General features: G+C 48.4%; 4 protein-coding genes across 4 annotated transcripts; all 4 read left to right on the forward strand.

Moving 5' to 3' along the window:
- Window positions 1–346: 346 nt before the first annotated feature.
- On the forward strand, window positions 347–3,025 carry TEOVI_000246200 (uncharacterized protein; the record flags this gene model as incomplete). The annotated part of the gene is made up of 1 exon (XM_067225539.1): window positions 347–3,025. The coding sequence occupies one exon, from the start codon at window positions 347–349 to the stop codon at window positions 3,023–3,025; it is 2,679 nt and encodes an 892-aa protein (XP_067081640.1).
- Window positions 3,026–3,581: 556 nt separating this feature from the next.
- Window positions 3,582–6,758, forward strand: TEOVI_000246300 (GRIP-related Arf-binding domain containing protein, putative; the record flags this gene model as incomplete). The annotated part of the gene is made up of 1 exon (XM_067225540.1): window positions 3,582–6,758. The coding sequence occupies one exon, from the start codon at window positions 3,582–3,584 to the stop codon at window positions 6,756–6,758; it is 3,177 nt and encodes a 1,058-aa protein (XP_067081641.1).
- Window positions 6,759–7,965: 1,207 nt separating this feature from the next.
- Window positions 7,966–8,877, forward strand: TEOVI_000246400 (uncharacterized protein; the record flags this gene model as incomplete). Its single annotated transcript, XM_067225541.1, has 1 exon — window positions 7,966–8,877. One exon carries the CDS (start codon window positions 7,966–7,968, stop codon window positions 8,875–8,877), a length of 912 nt encoding a protein of 303 aa, XP_067081642.1.
- Window positions 8,878–9,214: 337 nt separating this feature from the next.
- On the forward strand, window positions 9,215–9,907 carry TEOVI_000246500 (chaperone protein DNAj, putative; the record flags this gene model as incomplete). Its single annotated transcript, XM_067225542.1, has 1 exon — window positions 9,215–9,907. The coding sequence occupies one exon, from the start codon at window positions 9,215–9,217 to the stop codon at window positions 9,905–9,907; it is 693 nt and encodes a 230-aa protein (XP_067081643.1).
- Window positions 9,908–10,580: the final 673 nt, after the last annotated feature.

The following is a 10,580-nucleotide window of genomic DNA, read 5'->3' on the forward strand; positions in this document are numbered from 1 at the left end:
CACGTGAAAAATGAGTGTTGGTATGAGTGAAGGTTGTGTGCGCTTTGCTTCTAACATGGGACATAGTGGGAGATTTGGTGGGGAGAAGGAACAGGGAAGAGATGGTTGAGTAATGTGGAGGAGCTGGTTTCTTTCTTTCTCTCGCTACTTGTAAAACTGCTTTGCCTTGTTGGGTTCCTTTGTTGTGCCGCGGGCTATTCCACACTCTACTTTCGTTGTCACTACCGAAGGTCGGTCACTGTGTCCTCAACATTAGTTTGTCTGCATGAATAAGGTGCTGCGAGTCAATTGAACCTTGTTCCCTGGAGGGAGTTAAATTGCCAAAAACAATTAGTGATCTTTGGCCATGTCACAACGAGTGCCACGGCCGCTGCGGTTACTCAACCAGAGCACGTTGCCCGTTGGTCCCCATGGCGTTGTGAAAAGCCGTACATCGCCACTTGTTGCTGCGTACAAGCCTTGCGGCTTACCCTACTTTGCCAAATCCCAGTTGTCAGGATGCAATATCCCTGATAACGGTTCTAATGGCAGTGTTTCGGATTACGGTGGCAGTGCCTCGCGTCTCTTCTCCGCATCACCGCAGTCCCTTCCCCCCGTGTCACCAGCCGATGTGAGCGACTCGCTTCTCACACGTTTGACAGACTTACTGTCCCCGGGCTGTGGCAGGCCTCGGATTGCGCTGCCACTCATTCATCCCGCACTAACACGGTACGCTTCAGCCGATCAACTCAACTCGATCACGGCTCAGCGAAAGGGAACCACGCTTGTTGCGTGCTGCCCCCAGGAATTTATGTTTCTTCGGAATTGTCATCGTTTGAACCTCGTGCGATATGTGTATCGGGTGCTCTGCCGTCTTCCGCCATGTGTCTCTGTCCGTGTGCGGCAATCAATTCAACAAGTTGAGGTGTTAAAAGAGGCAAGCGGTCGTGTGTTCAAGAATCCATACGTTAGACAATTCGCAGAGGAGCGGAACAGTGGTGAATTTGGAGGTAATGAAAGTGGTATATTGCTTGGGGGATTCCTTCCACCTTGTGCACAACCGCAACCGCTACTGTCTGGCGGGTTTTACAGCATCAAAGACGCGTCGTTACTCCGTCATGGCACTGTGACAGGATACCTCAGTGCTGTGCACATGCCGTCGGACATGCATTGTGCCATTGAGCAACAGGAGCGGCTCAAAAAACTTTTTCTAGTGCCACCAACGGCGCAACTGAGTAGTGGCCCCATCATGACATCGCAGTTGCAGGAGGAACGTAATTGTAATGTTTGCCGGCGGATGTCGCTACAAGGAGGTGACGTTTTGGAGGCGCATCCTTGGCTGAGTGACGATTGTCGACTGCGTGTGTCGCTCGACGTCCGCGCTACGTGCCCGGGTAGACCCGTATCGCAATTAGGTGAAGATAAGGGTCGCACAGTAAGTCGGCTTATTGGTAAACCCTTCAGGCTAGACTTTCGTTTGGTTAAGCTTAACGAAACGTGTGAACTTGGCTTATACGAAGTGTCTACCAATGATATGTCGGATGAGGAAATTAAAGCTGTCTTCGCCGCGGCTAATCTCTATGTTGTTAACGATTACGTGAACGACCGCTCCCTTGCGGAAGCCATGACAAACGTCACACAGGAGCTGCACTGCGTCCCTCCTTCTAAGCTCGCAAATCTGCCATTGGCCGTTCAACATTCCCTGAGGAAGGGGTCTCCAGAGGAGTTGGTTGCTGGACCTCTGCTATTGCACTCACTCCCGGAGCACTCCATGGACGAACCGACACAGACAGGTACTGAAGTTGCCACACAGCTGCAAAACCACGAGTCCAGGGGGTTGTATGGATATCGGCATCGGCTTCTACTGGAAGCATTAGCCCGTGTTGACGGCGGAAGTTATACCCGTGTCGTTCAGCTGGTTTTTGGCTCTGGGTTGGAGTGCGCGGCTGTTCATTTTCCTGATTCAGCGCACGAACCAACCGTGGACGGCGTGCAACATCTTCTGCAACGCATGGAAGGGGACGAGTTGACGGAGGCGCACCGTAGAAGCGTTGCTGACCGTCTCTTATACACTAGTTATGGGACATCTTCTGACTGTGAAACGTATTCGACTCTGCTTCTCCCACAGCATGGGAAAGAAAAGGAGGGTAATGTTCTAAACAAAGGAATGGGAGCAATTCTTCCTGGGAAGCATGAGTTAGTGACAGCGTGGAGCAGTGGCCGCCTAACAGGGTTTCGTAGCGAAGAGGTTAGTGAATTAGTGTGCGTTTACTGCGGGGCTAGTGGTCACGTATGGAGTGTGTGTCCGCAGGGGCCGCCATTGTTTCCAGGAACAGCTAAATCGGATGACAGTTCGTGCGAGAAAGTCAATAACAACAATTTAATGTCTCTCACAGCGGCTTCACTATCCAATGAATCGGCTGTGATCACAACCTTGGACGAAGTAGTGGATGCCATTGCAGCAGGTAACGATTCGCCTCACGGCGACGCCGGAATCGTTTCAATTCCAAATGTTGCTCCTACTCAGGAATTTAACCCGCATGCGTGGCGTCGTAACGAGCAACGACCGAAACTACATCGAAGTAGAGCACGTTGTGCGTACTGCAGTGGGAAACATCACATCTCTCAGTGTCCCAAGCTCCCTGGAGGCGACAGTGTGGATGGTGAGGTGCCGTGCGATGACCAAACTGTCCGTATTGACCGCGAGCAGATTCGTGGTAACGCAGAGAGTTTGTTCTGCATTAAATGTGGTGAGTACGGACACTTGTACACAAAGTGCACCAGAATCCCCGAAGGGCTGCACACCGCCGTGAACTGTCCCATTTGCCTGCTTTCACTTCGGAAGGTTCATCATAGTCCTTCTCAATGCCCACGGCGCGTTACCGCACCACAAGATTATTCCTCTAGTGGCTTACCCATGCGTCTCCTGCGGAATGGTAGCGATGGCGAACGGCATAAGAAAATGAGTGGTTATGTTAAGAAGAGGGGTGGTAAGGGCTCGGCTGTTCTGCTTTCAGATAGCTTTCTTTCACAAAAAGGGCGTTAGGTTCCGAGGTCTTGCGCTACGTAGCTGGATGGCGGGCCCGAACCACATGAGCATTTGGTTTACCGTCCGCTCTTTTCGCCTCTGTATCCGTGGGTGAATTCTCGCTCCTTATTTTATTACAAATTTGATAAACGGCAAAGAAAAACATATCGGTTAAAGGTGAAAAATGAAAACTTGGACATATTTGATAACACGTTGCACTGCTAGTTACCATATAACGGCATGTTTCATTTTTTGGTGAGTGGCCGTTTCGGGCATTCCAAGGCCCTTTGTGTGCTTATTGCCCTTTTCAGCACTTCTGCAGCACCCTGATTTTTTTTATTTTTGAATCTGTTGTCTTATACATATATTTTGACAAAAGGTGGTAAGGAGGCGAGGATAATAAACTTTTCACTTGTTGTTTCCCACACACAACTGCACACACCGGAAGAAACAAAGTGGTGCGAAACGAGGAGGGGTATCAACCACGTCGGTGTAGCCGTGCAAGCGGATAGTAACTTTGATTTGGTCAAAATAAAAATAGTACCGTGAAGAAGCAGGGAAGCGAGGTTAACGCATGTGGGACCACATTAATGGTGTTACGCGGCGGTTGAAAGATATAGCTGCAGAACTCGCCTCTCCACAGTTTGAAGATGAAGAAGTGCTTCAGCAGGGTCATTTGCATAACGAGGTCAATACTGGGGTGTCAGTGGGGCAAGGCGGGGGCGCTCAATCGGAAAGGAGCCCTTCAGCCAGAAAAAGTAGTGGTCGACACATTGCGGGACAACACACAGACTGCTATTCAGGGAATAATCGGTGCGATAGCCCTTACACACCAGCTGGCAGTGCGCATTCGAACTTCAGTGCAGGCTCTTTTATACGAGAAGTCGCATCGCAGCAAAGGGGAAGTCATGGAAACATAACTTCATCTTGTGAACGAGTAGCACCACCCACTCGGCAGACGGCGGGTGCAGGAGCCTATAAAGCACCCCCAATTCGCTCTTTAGAGGCCACAGAAACACCTGCTGTTGCAGTGCCCGCAGCGCCCTCGAAAAATCGGGTGGCGGCAACATCGTCATCACTCTCAGCACCATTAACATCCCTTCCAGAACGTGATATGTCGAATAGCTGTTCCGGTGTAACAGTTCATAGTCCTCCCTTCGTGAATGCTGCGAGGTCTGGGGAGGAACTGCACAAATCCACATCTGGAGGTGACCGGGACGCATCGGATAATTCAAAATGTGTGGAGCAGAAGGCAGTGCATAGCGAAGAGTATCGTGACAACAGCCTGCAAGAAACTGCGAATACTCACGAAGGAAACGCAATAGGTACAAGTGGTGACATTCAAAATTGGATGCAAACACAGGCGACTGCGACTGCGGCGGCGAGCTCCAACCCACAAGCAGGATCTCCGCTGTCCGCGTACAACACTATCGATGAGCAGACGCCCCTAACCGAGGGACGTTGTGCGAAAAAGAAGAAGCTCACTGGGAACAGTGGCGAAACGCCACCACAGGAAACAGACTCTGGGAATACTACTACGATCTATTTTCCAAGTGAGCATGTGGATTATGAATTGGCGGAAGAGTTAACAGCGATGCCCCCTTCATTTAGTAGGACGAGTGATGAATCCGCTAGGAAAGTAATGAGCGAGATGTCACAGGTTGCGGAAACGATGGATCATGACAAGGTGAAGCTAACTGTTGAACGGGAGAGGGTAAAGGAGCTCCTACTGGAGGGAAAGAGGAGTCTTGAGGCTGCCTTACGCGAAAAAGATGAAGTTCTTTGTAGGTGTCAGGATCAGGCAGAGCAAATGACACGGTTGGTTGTCGAGTTGGCCACAGCACGGCAGCAGCGGCATCATAGGGGCGATGACGAGGGCGGCCTCGAGTTGCCTGGGGGCACTGTGCCTGACGCAACGGGGAGTCACAACGAGCAAGCCGTAATTCTTACGGAAGAAGTTGAATTACTGAGGCGGCAACTGCAGGAAGCAAAGCAGAGTCAAAGTGAGGCAATTGAGCGACTAAAAATCACTGAAAGAGAAGAATATGATCGTAAAGTGGCGGAGTTTATCAAAGGGCGCAACGACCGGGAAGAGGAGGTTGTGCGGGAGTTGCAAAGCAAACTGAATGAGGCACAACAACAACTTGCTATACTGAGAGAGGAAAAGATCAAATTGGTAGAAGAGCAACAACACGATAAGAAACGCCTGATGGATGCCGAGTCCGAGGTGGCGGGGCTATCAAGCAGATTAGCTTCATCCGAACATCACATAGTGGAGCTGCAGGGCGTAATCGCTTCGTCATCCAAGAAAGGCAGTGATAATGATAGTGCGTCATTGATATCTGCCCTTACCACCCGTAAGCAGGAACTGGAATCGGAAAATGCGCGCCTGCTGCACACACAGAAACAGCTGGAACAGAACATTACGAATTCTCTTGTCCACGCCAACGTAGAGTTCCCTCCTCCACAGGTGGGGGGCACGCCAATTCCTTTCTTCGATATAGTGAATCTCATGGTCAATGAGTTTAACCGCCTGGTTGACGCTAACAAGCAAGCCTATCATATTCAGATGGAAATGGAACGCACATATGAGAATGCCCGCATGGTGAACGCAACGGTCTCACAGCAGGTTAATGAAGCATGGAAGACTATTGGAGCGCTTCGTGAGGAACTCTCTCTGTGTGAACAGACAATTGCCGAGCTCAAACAACAACAACTGGATGAAGCGCAGGAGCATCGTAACACTCAAACGTTACTAGCAAGCGTCACTAACGAGTTACAATCGCTAAAGGAAGAGCAGTCATTGGATGTGTCTACTCGTGGATTTAACGTAAGCAGAAGTGACGAGGGGGCAACCGGTAGTAATCACGACAAGACTGGTGGAACGCAGGCTCTGGGGAGTGGTACCGGTGTCAGCATAGAAAAATTGCGTAGGTTGGAGGATGATATCGAAACACTTCGAAGTGTGCTTCACGAGCGTGATGAGGAACTGCTGCGGTCGCATCAAGCTACAGAAAATCTACAGCAGGTGCTTGATACATTTACCCTCAATAAGAGCAGAGACATTGAGGAGCGGACAGCGGAATTGCAGGTGGAGATTGACGAACTCCGTGGGCAGCTTGCTGACGCAGAGCAGCGCATACGAGGTCATCAAAAGGAAGTTGATGAGATTATGCAGGGATATCGGCGTGAACTAGCCGCCAAGAATGTAGAAATTAGCGCATTGCACCATAAGCACCTCGAGCTGCGCAGGGCACTCGGTGACACGGCTCGTCAGTTGAACGGTGAGAGCCTTATCGACAAACGTGTGATCAGTCATCTAACAGTAAACTTCATTCATGCTTTCGTTGCTGGTAAGCCCGAGTCGGATGGAATGCTGAAGGTTCTCAGTGGCTTGCTAAATTGGGACGAACCGACGCAAGAAAAAGCCGGCCTCATACCGGGCCCCACAAACCCCAAACCCGGACAGCAGCAAAAAGGAGGTGGCGGGAGTCGATTTATTGGTGGTATTATGAGCAGCATGTGGGGAGGCCGTAGATCCCAAGCTGGAACCTCACAAATCACCAAACGCGATGGTGGTAAACCAACTGCAGGCATTGCTGAACTGTGGGTTGACTTTTTAATGCGGGAAAGTGATGCAGGAATGCAGGCAGCGGTCGAAGTTACCCACAATGTTAAGGACACACCTGCGGAAAGCAGCGGTGTGATCACAGAAGATGGCGGCGGGAAGGTTGGTGCTTCGACAACTTGAACACCTTCAGTGCTGCAGTCACCACTCTATACTATTATTATTGTTACGTGTTGAAAAAAAAACAAAATCTCTTGAGTTTTTGTGTGGATTTTTGAACTTCTTCCACTCTATAACCGTTACGGCATGGTAACCAGCTTTTCTCTTGGTGCCTCTGCGTGTCTGTCCAGGCGTTGTGCCACAGCACAGGATGAACTTGGAAAGCATAACTCATTCTCGTGCTCAGTTGAGACTCGCTAATAATCTTTCCTCAAACCGCAACCGTTCCTTCTTCAAGAGTTTGCTTTTGGTAGACTTCGTTTGCTTGATGTTGTTTTCGCTGTTGTGGTTCTGGCGTGGCTGCATGATGTTTCTGCGCATTACGGCGTAGCTGTTGCTGGCGAGTGTTTGGGCATCTTTTCAATGCTGTTGTTGCAGGGAAAGAGGAGACAAAAAAGTATGGGCAGGTGATTCAGAGGTACCTTCGGCATCTGATTGACTCTGCTCGGCTTCTGTGAACGAGCGAAGCGGTAAAAATACCCTTTTCCTTTTTTGTTCAAAAAATATATAAATACAAATATACATATATTTATTTGTAAAAAGGGAATCTGTTAGCGAGTGTATTTGCCTCTGAGTTCCTTTGGCAGGAGGTGTGAAGTCGAAATGGTAAAGAAACGGGGAGACGGAGGCGGATTATATCAGCCCCCCAATTTTCTTTCCAGATTAACTTACCCACGTGGGTTGCGGCAGGGCATTGGCATATGACGTGTTCTATCGTTTTTCCTTTTAATCTCTTTCATGCGCGTGGCTGCGAGACAGAAAGAGTTTGTAAGGAGCAAAAAGGAACGACATTAGTAGTACGTAGAGGACATAATTACACGTGTCATTTTTTCCTTTATTAGCCGAGAATCCTGGCACGATATAAGATAAATATTATATATATTGTGAAGAAAAAAAAAGGGATAAAAGCATAAGTTGCCAGACGTGGCATAAACAACAGTAACTACACTAGAACAATAGCGGCCGATAACTCTAAGAAGAGTTATTTTCAATCAAGCAACGTGGTAAGTGTGAATCCCTCCCCGTTACGGCGCCCGCACTCGTGCCTACTGCTTCTGGGCATCGAAAAAATCAACTGAGCGCGCTTCAGAAACCGTTAGGTAGAGGAGGAACCCTCGAAAAACTGCCGCGTTTTTCTTGGTAAAAAAAAAAGGAAACTGCCGGCTTTGTAATGAACGAAAGCAACGGCCGAGGGGAAAGGGAGATGCCGAACTGCATCCAGGTGAGTTATGAGGAATATAACTTCCCTGGTGTCTTTACAGCAGGTACAACTATTCACATTGAGACGTGTGGCTCCGATCGTGGGAGCAGCAGACGCAGCAGCAAAAAGAGTGCAAGTACTACTCGCCGCCAGCGCCGAAAGAGGCAGCAACAATTACCACATGAATTCTTGTGGTTTACCAACATGGAGGATGACAGCCTTTCGGCTCCTACTGGTCGGCATGGACAATCTTCAGGTAAAGCGCGACCGGCTTCGCTTAAAACTCCATTTGCTGCCGGTCGCGGTGGGGCGCCGTACAATAAGAAACTCCGCAAGAAAAACATGCAGAGGCATCAACAACAGCAGCAACCATGTAGTTTTTTGTTTGATATCCAACCCACACCCACCGCAGAATCAGAGACGATATCGGATTTTTATATTTCTCCCGCACATCAGGCTGTCGCTGAGAGCTCTGCGCCCTGGAATCCTGTGAGTGTCAGCCAAGGGAATTCGGACGGGTTTCATTTTAAATTCCTTGGGCATGGAGGCATAACTGAAAGCAGCAACCTGCAACCTCCGCCGTCCGATCAGGTGCCACGTGATAATAAAAGTAATCATCGACGCCACAAAGCGCGCACGAAGAAAAGCAACTCACGCAGAGGACTTAATAACTATAGCGATGACGATTCGCCATTCACCAGTAGCTCGGATGAATTAAGCGTCGCAGTAGTTTGCGGTGGTAGTCGCCCGTTGGCCCCAATGCCGGCACCGTCACTGTTACCTCCATTAGAGCTATTACCGGCAAGCAGCATGGATGTTTGTTTTGAAACACTCGAACAGTGTTTTGCTGAGGTGCAGTTGGATTGTGATGAGTTACTGTAACATGATTTCTAATTATGCAGTCTAAAAAAAAAAAAGAAAAATTGGTGGGTATTGTGTAGTATTGGATGGGTATCCATGCATGAATACACGCGTGGTTTTTGCCCTATCGATGTTTTATTCTGTGGCGGCTTTTACTCACGACTAATTTATTTCTTTTCTAACTTCCCCCTTCTCCCCATTCCCCACCATGGTTTAACCGAGCATACTTTTCTTTTTGCGTTCGTTTCACTGTTGGTCGTACACGTCCAGTGATGAGCTTATTCTTTCCTCGCTTCTGACTTGTTAAATATCACCTTAGGTTTGTTTTGTTCTATTGGTAGCCCGGTCACTGGTCAGCATGAATAGGTCCTCCTCTACCAGTGTTAACAAGGACAATGTGTTGCAACTGACGTATTACGAAATATTTTCTTTAGATGAGGTGGCGGAGAGTATCGACCTTCAAGCCTTACATCGAGCGTACCGTCGCTTTGCCCTGTTATTTCATCCCGATAAGGATGCTTCACCAGAGGCACGAGAAGCCTTCCTTCGAGTGAAACTTGCAGCGGAGACGCTTAGCGATCCGATAAAGCGTCAGGAATATAATGAGCAATTGCGACGGGAGGCACATGAGCAACGGGAAGTGAAGGAGCAGCAACGGGAATGTGGAGTGGGTGAGGAAGCCATTATGGCAGAAATGATCCTTCGGCAGAAAGAAGCAGAGTCACTAGCTAAAAGCGCCGCGGCAAATAAGGAGGCTGCTGAGCGGGAGGCCGCTGCAAAGAAAATGATTAATGAACTTACAAATGCGCTAACGACCCCATTTAAGCAAATGGAAACTGCGTTGGTTAGTGAGTGGGATATCGACGAGGGCTTGCTTGATATGAAAGTGAATGAAATCCGCTTACTGTTGCAGAAATTACATAACCTTAGTTGCCATCGTGAAGGCCGCAAAGGTGGTGGTGGAGCTATGGGTTTTAGCTCGGGTTCTGAGGCCCTTCCCACTGCGGTGAAGCGTACACGCGAGGAAAGTGGTGTCAACATTACGGCGTAACGCAACACGATGCCTTGTTTTTTTTGTTTTTCTTTCAAACTCTACCGTTGTTGAGATGTGTGGGTGGTTGCTGTTTCTGAGTTCATGGATGTGGTGTGCGGCTTGTCTTTCTCACCACCCCTTACCTTTAGTTTCATCCTTCTATGGTTGTGTAAGAGTTTATTTAGTTGAATGTTCCCGTTAAAAAAAAAAAATGATGCGCTTTATTATCTTTTTTTTACTGAGCTCTAATATATATGTTCTGTTCTCTTTCTGTTGTTTACCCACACATATACACACATACACATGTATGCGTACGATGAAGGAAGAGAAGAAGGCTGTAGAAAATTTACCTTCTTCGGATAAATTTGTCCCTTCAGTAAATAAATAGGTGTTTACAATATTGATTCTTTCGGGCTTAGGGACGAACGCAGAATCCCGACCTTGGCTGTGGGGAAATTTACCGAATTTTTGCGGCTGTTTGTGTCTTTTCGCTCAGTTTCATCCCACTTGACGCGACAACTTCTTAGACACCTGAGGACTCGAAGAAGGGGTGGGTACACCTTTGAGGGCAACCAAAAAAAAAAAAATAGCAGGTAAAATAAATCGAGGGAGAGACCAAAGGTAAAAAAAAACATTAAAGAAAAACAAAGAAAAGGTAAAGCACCACACATACAAACACAAAAAAAAAAAA

This window comes from Trypanosoma equiperdum, assembly GCF_001457755.1.
Source record: "Trypanosoma equiperdum strain OVI genome assembly, contig: ctg_552, whole genome shotgun sequence".
Taxonomy (NCBI): Eukaryota; Euglenozoa; class Kinetoplastea; order Trypanosomatida; family Trypanosomatidae; genus Trypanosoma; species Trypanosoma equiperdum.